This window comes from Quercus lobata, chromosome 1, assembly GCF_001633185.2.
Source record: "Quercus lobata isolate SW786 chromosome 1, ValleyOak3.0 Primary Assembly, whole genome shotgun sequence".
NCBI lineage: Eukaryota > Viridiplantae > Streptophyta > Magnoliopsida > Fagales > Fagaceae > Quercus > Quercus lobata.
This window is the reverse complement of record NC_044904.1, coordinates 19,303,657-19,310,732: the sequence shown is the minus strand read 5'-3', so window position 1 is coordinate 19,310,732 and position 7,076 is coordinate 19,303,657. Positions and strand designations below refer to the sequence as shown.

The 7,076-nt window shown below is 34.9% G+C and overlaps 1 protein-coding gene across 2 annotated transcripts; it reads right to left on the bottom strand.

The window, feature by feature from the left end:
• Nucleotides 1–450: 450 nt before the first annotated feature.
• On the bottom strand, nt 451–6,648 carry LOC115982328 (serine/threonine-protein phosphatase 7-like). 2 transcript variants are annotated; one of them, XM_031104903.1, is made up of 6 exons: nt 6,041–6,644; nt 5,051–5,548; nt 3,305–3,451; nt 1,179–1,286; nt 882–947; nt 451–569 (listed from the first exon to the last, which is right to left on the bottom strand). In XM_031104903.1, the coding sequence occupies exons 1-6, from the start codon at nt 6,584–6,586 to the stop codon at nt 540–542; spliced, it is 1,395 nt and encodes a 464-aa protein (XP_030960763.1). In that variant the 5' UTR covers nt 6,587–6,644; the 3' UTR covers nt 451–539. The 2 variants fall into 2 exon arrangements, 1 of the variants encoding a protein (XP_030960763.1); XR_004089598.1 differs by lacking the exons at nt 451–569; nt 882–947; nt 1,179–1,286 and having other exon boundaries at nt 3,364–3,451; nt 4,112–5,548; nt 6,041–6,648.
• Nucleotides 6,649–7,076: the final 428 nt, after the last annotated feature.

Sequence of the window (7,076 nt, the reverse complement as noted above, 5' to 3'; positions counted from 1 at the left end):
TCATTCATTAATTGAAATTTTTTATTTGAAAATGTTAAAAAAAAAAAAAAATTGAATGATTAACCACAATATTTAACCAAAGTTGATAAAAATGTCTTAATTGAATAAAATTAAAATTTAGAAGAATGAAATGAATTCTAGTAAAATATAGAGGATGAATTTTGTATTTTAGCTTTTTTTTAATTATTTATTTTATATGATGAATGTAAGAAATTAAAGAACTCTACATGTTGAGTTTATTTTCGAGAATTTATTATTCAATCCTCCCATTGAACTATACCACTAAAGTGGTCATAATTGGACAAGGACAAACAGATGAAGTAGCATTGGGGCTCCTCAAAATGAGACCTTGGATACCTTTAGGTTGGGAGCTCTCGCAAACGGCAAACCTGTCCTAAACCCAATGATGACATAGAATTCAAAATTTGTCTAACATTTTCAATGGAATGGAGTGGCTACTTATCAACGTTTAACGAGCACTCCAATGGGCTATTTTTACATATATGCAAACAAAATAAGTATACATCAACCACCATACCTTATATCACAATTTTGGGGTTGGCTGAAATCTAGAGGAAAAAAAAAAACTAAAATTAAAATTAAAATAAGGACAATTGATGTCTCAGACTATGCATTTCTCCCTTACTAATCCAAAAAAATAGAAAGAGAAGTATTTTATGTCCCCCTCTTATTCTACCAAAACTGCTTCATCTGAGCTCAAGACATAAGTTTAGATTTGAAAAGCGCAGTTAGCAGGGGAAAGAATCCCTCTTGCATAATAGTTAAAATACAAGAAAATTATGGAGAAAATACATGCACAACTCAAAATAATGAATTTCATATGCAGGAAGTGATTATGAACCGTCAGGAGTAGTAGTTACCATTGATACCAGGTCCAATTCTTCATCAGAGTCTATCACATCTACATAGTCATAATAGGGATTCACCTGCATCCATTAAGAAACACTGTCATCAAAGGAAAAAAAAAAGATCTGATATGGTCATGAGACTCATAACTTGCATAAAACAAACTAACAAATATGAAATAAAAAAGCAAAAGCAACACTGCTTATGATGGAGCTTGCTACTTTGACTATCCTTTAGACGTTCAGGAAATTTTTATAAAACTCAAAAATAATCATCATGTTTCCCAATTAAAAATGAGTGTTATCCAATACCTGTGGTCTTGGAGTAATTGCTTCAAAGCTGTAAAAGTGTGGATTATCAAAATTAGGGGGTTCCAGAACAATGTACGCTCCTTTGTTTTTGTATCTTTCCTCTGTTGCCTGCATGGCATACAAGACATTCATTGGGACAGATTACAGACGATGCGGCAAACAATATGAAAAGATTTAAATTAAGTTATTAAAACACGCAAGTTTAATTAAACAAAAAAAGAAAACATTCTTTAGCAATGGCATAAAACCATACTTCCTATTTAGGATTCCAAGCAACCCAAATGTAAAAATGGATAGAGTTGGAAATCCTTTAGCACCAACTTTTAAATAAAAAAGAATGAAATTAGGGGCAATCCAGGAATTAGCCAATCTTAGCTTATCTGACTGGTGTAAGGTCCACAATTGTTCTTACCTTCTCCATCAATAAAGATAGTGCGCACAGAAGTGGTTTGAGACTCTTCCTTGTGCTATTTTGCATGCTAAAAAATTATCTTATTAGACTGTTGTATGAGACATTTCTCTCACAACATGTGTGGATCCCACACATATGGGTCACTCCCACATGTTGTGAGAGAGGTCTTATGAAGCCGTCTTTGAGAATCATTTCTATAGCTTATGCCAACATTGTTAAACCTATAATTAGACAAAGAAGTCCAATTACAATGATTCACTCGCATACTTATGTTATTATTACCTATTTAATGAAGGAGTATCTTATAGCTTTTGAAAAGATAACAAATTCAACACCGTCAAAATTTAAAATGCTTAAGAATGTGTTTGGATGAGCTTATTATCATTGGATAATTTGTTTATAAAACAAGCTGTGTGAAATTACAGCTGTATTTATAAAAGTGAGGCTTTAAATAGTTGTACATGATCTGGCAGTGAAAATAAGCTGTCATTTTAAGCTAAAACAAACAAACTCAAGGGATGATGAACAAGGAAAAATTTGCAACACCGACATTTGGAGGGTTAAAGATCCCAACTAATGTGGCATTTCTTACATGGATAGTTGCCTTAAGAAAGATTCTCGTGTTGGATAACTACCAAAAGAGGGATATTGTTGAAGTGGAGTGCTGTTGCGCGTGCAAGAAAAATGGGCATTGCATAGATCATTTGCTTCTACATTGTGTATTGCTCGCAAGTACAGTCTCTGGCCTTATTAGGGGTTGGGTTATGCCTAAGAGTGTGGTTGATTTGTTGGAATGCTAGAAGGGGTGATTTGGAAGGCATTGAAGTGCAGATATTTGGAATGTGATTCCCTCATACATAATGTGGACTATTTGGAGAGAACAATACCCATACATTTTAAGGAATTGAACGATCTACAGCAGAGATGAAGATGTTATTTTTACCTTCCAGATATAACTGGATGGCTGCAGTGCGACCACAGTTTTGACCACTGTTTTTCTAAATTGCTGAGTTTCTTGACTTTTGTAATTTTAGATGATCAATTTGGTGTCTGATATGTATACTTCCTATGTACTTTGGCTGTGCCCTTTTAATGTATAGTTAATAAAATTTCTTACTTGCCTGGTTAAATGTAAGTATCAAAAAATAAATGTAACTCTGACAAAATGATGAGAATGGTATCTAAATCAAAATTAATAAATGCATGTGCATATATGTGTACGAGTTCACAGAATGAGACCACATAACATGCGAATGTCTAGAGTTCTGAATTTTCATCAAAATGAGCAAATCCGTGAAATTTTGAAGGTATATTCCATCATTAGTACTTTTTTTTTTTTTTTTTATAAATTTTATAGTGAATAGTGGGGGAGGGGAGAGGCTGGGTTTGAACCACAAACATGGGGCACCACAAATGATGCCACTACAGCTAGTTTATCACTTGTGAACCCAATCCATCATTCATACTATATATGGATGAAGATTGACTGTTCATGAACAGTTATTATTGCCATTTCTAAATATTTTCCTCTTATTCATGAAATCATAGTATAAACTGATTTCCAATACAATAAGAAATAAGGACTCATTCTAAATGATATATAACACATTCAAATGTTTCTTTAGGTAAAAGCATACAAGAAATTCATATAGACATAAGCATGAAAATAAACCATGGCAGCAACAAATCTAAGAAAAGAAGAGCCTGTAGAAACCTGAAACTGCGGGTAGTCTGGAGCACTAAACACAGTAATCAGCTTCCCTGACTCCACAACATGATCTATGGTATATCCTACATCCATTCCTCCAAAACCAGACCTCTTTTCCCTTGCATCAGGGCCTTCATGCGATCTGATGATTAACTGGGACAAAATCAACAAATGATAACCACAATGTTAGTTTGAAAATTAAATGCCAGCATGTTTGCAAAAAAGATTACTAACACCAACAAATAAGTTAGCATAGAAACACAAAAAAGTTCAAAGAAACTGTATAAATGATTTTACTATGGAGTTACAACACAAACATTTACCAGATGTTGTATGTTGCTCCACTCTCCACAGCAACAGACAGGTTTATTTAGTTTAAAGCAAGACAGACTGCAAAAACCATTTTGTGCTCTCAAACTTCAAATAGAACACCAAAACCATAGAGAACCATTAAAGGAGCTGCCAATGGACTATGGACCAAATGGCATTTCAAACCCCACCCACCCCCACCACCCCCAAAAAAAAAAAAAAATTAGGGGTGGAGCATAGGTCATGAGTTCAATCCCATATATATGGGAGTTTTCTTTACTTATCAAAAGAAAACCATTAAAGAGTTATATTGTATTGTCCAGAAAAAATGAAAAAAATTCATGTTGTTGTTTTGCATCAAGTCAGAAGTTGAAAGTATCAGTCAAGATGGTAAACCACTTCAGTAGATCTTGAGTGGGAAACCAAAAAAGAAAACACACACACACATATATATATAACTTGCTAGTTAATAAAAATGGAAAGTATGAGTCAAGAATAGCAAACCTTTCAGCTACTTTTTTTTCATAAACTGCAATATATATAACTTAAAACAGGAACACAACTGATGGGCAATCTTCCTTACAAGCACACTGTAAAACAGTTGGAAGATTGCTGTTATTAAAACAAAAAGGCCTGGAAGAAACTAAAGCTAACTCAGCTGCAGTGTGAGCTGCACCATTACATCTCCTATTAACCCAGTTAAAAGCACAACTAGAAAAAGACTCAACTAAGCTACAAATGTTAATTATAGGAGCAGCAATAGACCAATCAACAAACGAATACTTGTTAGAGATAGAATCAAAGCAAATTTTAGAGTCCCCTTCTATAATCACATGTCTCCAGTTTTCACTTTTCAGAGATAGCTAACTGCATCACCCACTGGATTGCTGAAGCTTCAGTGATGAGAGGGGAGCCAAGTGTACACAACTTGGACCATGCTTTGATCACCTCACCATGATGGTTATGAGCAACTACAGCCAAAGCAGAATTGGAGGCTGAGAAGGCAGCGTCAGAATTAATCTTGATCCAATTAGATGGGGGAGGAACCCAATCTTTTTGGCCTGAGGCTTGAAGGGCTGGAGCAGAAGAAGGAAACATAGCCGAATAGAAATGGTTTCTATTGAAGATTATCCTTTCAGCTAATTCATTACATTTATATGGAAGAAGAACATTAATGATAATAAGATCTTTATAATATCTTTACTAAACAACATCTATGTACGCAAACAAGAGAAGATATAGTCTCATAGATTTTGAATATCAACATGATCAATTTCAAAATCTAATCTTACATGTAATTGATATCTTTTTTTTCCTAATTCCTTATGCTAAGATTTCCATTATTAATTAGAGATAGCCAGTCAAAATAAACCATGCCCACAATGACAGATATCACAAGATAGCCATATCAGTTTTAAGATTAAAAGGGTTTTTTGATATAACCTTTAGATTGAACTTTTTTAGGAAGTCTTCGGTGCAATCGGGACCCCACAATAGTCCAATACCTCTCTCTTTATTTGGAGAAAGACCAAAAGTCATTGATGGATCTGACCATAGCACATCACCAGGAATCAGATTGACGCCTTCCCACGGAGGATCAAGAACTGACCTTCGAGCTCTAGATAATTCCTCCAAAGAACCAAGAGATAACGACTTGGGCTCGGAGTTGAAAGATAGTCTACGATTCTTCTTCTTCCCTTTTGATCTCTTTGATGGGGTTGTAGGTATGCTGCGGAAAAGCCCTCCATGAGCGGTATATACACAACCGGCTATAACAGTGGCCAAAGGAAGCCCTTCGAAGCATCCCAAACATTTCCGATACACATGCTTACCTTTATCTCCATACTTTGTCAGCACCTCCTTCTCAAAGCCATAAACAGAGGTGCAATACTTGGATTCATGATTTCCACGGAGAAGAAATACTCTATGTGGCATAAAGACCTATAAGCCAAAATATCATCCCATAAAAACACAATTTATCAATAATTTGACATAAATAGTCGAACTGAGTGCACAAAACTCCCACTTTTGCCTAGTCTAAGAGAGATGATTGGTCGGCACCTTACTCTCAATTTCATCAATACTTAAACTACTGCAAATTTTAATGCATAAGTTTTACTGACATATGAAATGAATGTGATTGGTGGGTTTTTTTTTTTTTTTGAGTGAGTGATTAGTGGATATTAACAACATAATAAATATTACTTTTCTGTATATTGGTGACATTTGTAAAGTTTATGCAGTAAGATTTGTAGTATCCTAGCATCACTCTTTGATAAATAAACTTGAAGAAGCCATGTAAGTATGTAACTAAGACTAAATGTCTCTAATAAGAGAATCATAAAAGGAACAAGAATTTCATGATGATTGAAACAAAGAAAGTTCAAAACTTGTAAGAAAGTAAAGTTGAAATTTTGAATAATAAAATACTACCTTCCAGGCCAACAAGAGAAGGAAAGTCTCGAGGCCCCAAGCTCCTCGATCGACATAATCACCATTGAACACAAAGAATCGATTTTGAGAAGGAAAACCAGCGTCGTTCAAGAGAAAAATAAGATCGTGCAATTGACCGTGAACGTCGCCGACCACAACGACAGTGCTGGAGTCGTCCGGGTCGATTCTGAGACAGTTAGGCTCCTTGTGGAGGATCTTGGAGGCGGTGAGAATCAGAGAATCGAAGACATGAACTGGAAGAATCGACGGGAATTCCGAGGGAGGAATATTCTTGGAAGACCAGTCAAAGGTCGATATCAGATTCTCGATCCAACCTAGATCCAGCTCGCTGTTGTCGGGCCATGTCAGTGTTGGCACTTGTTGTTGTAGTACTAGTGTTGTACTGGGATTCTCTTCAGCTAACAACGTTGTTGTTGTTGTTGTTGTTGTTGTGGGTATTGAAGGAGAAACAGTGGTGTCTGGTGTGGGAGTGGGAGCGGGAGCAATAGAAGAAGGAGGAGGTGGAGAATCTGAATATGATGACATTTTTTTTATTTTCCTGTTTTTAATGTACACTCTATTTATCTTAACTCAACTGAGTCAGAGTCTGAGTCTGGAGTCTCCCCAGATTTTTTATTTTTTATTTTAACTTATATAACGACTGTGCAACTTTTGTACTGTGATCACATCATAAATATAAATGCTTATAGGGTATTGGGACAATGGCTAGGATTCAAATTTCTAAGTAAGAGATTTACACACATATACGTTAGGTTGTAGTATAAATTCTATCTTGTATAAAAAAAAATTATATAAACCCTAATTTACCTTCATTTAGAGCATTCTCATCCATCGTCGTATAAATGCTAAATGCTATTTTTAGCACTTGAAATCACAAAACACACGTTACATCAAGAGTGGTATATGTAAAATTTTTAACAACTTAGCTATAGTAGACTGTCAAAGATGACAACCTACAGTAGCTCAAATCTTATAAAAAATAATAATATTTTATTAACATTTCTATTAAAATATC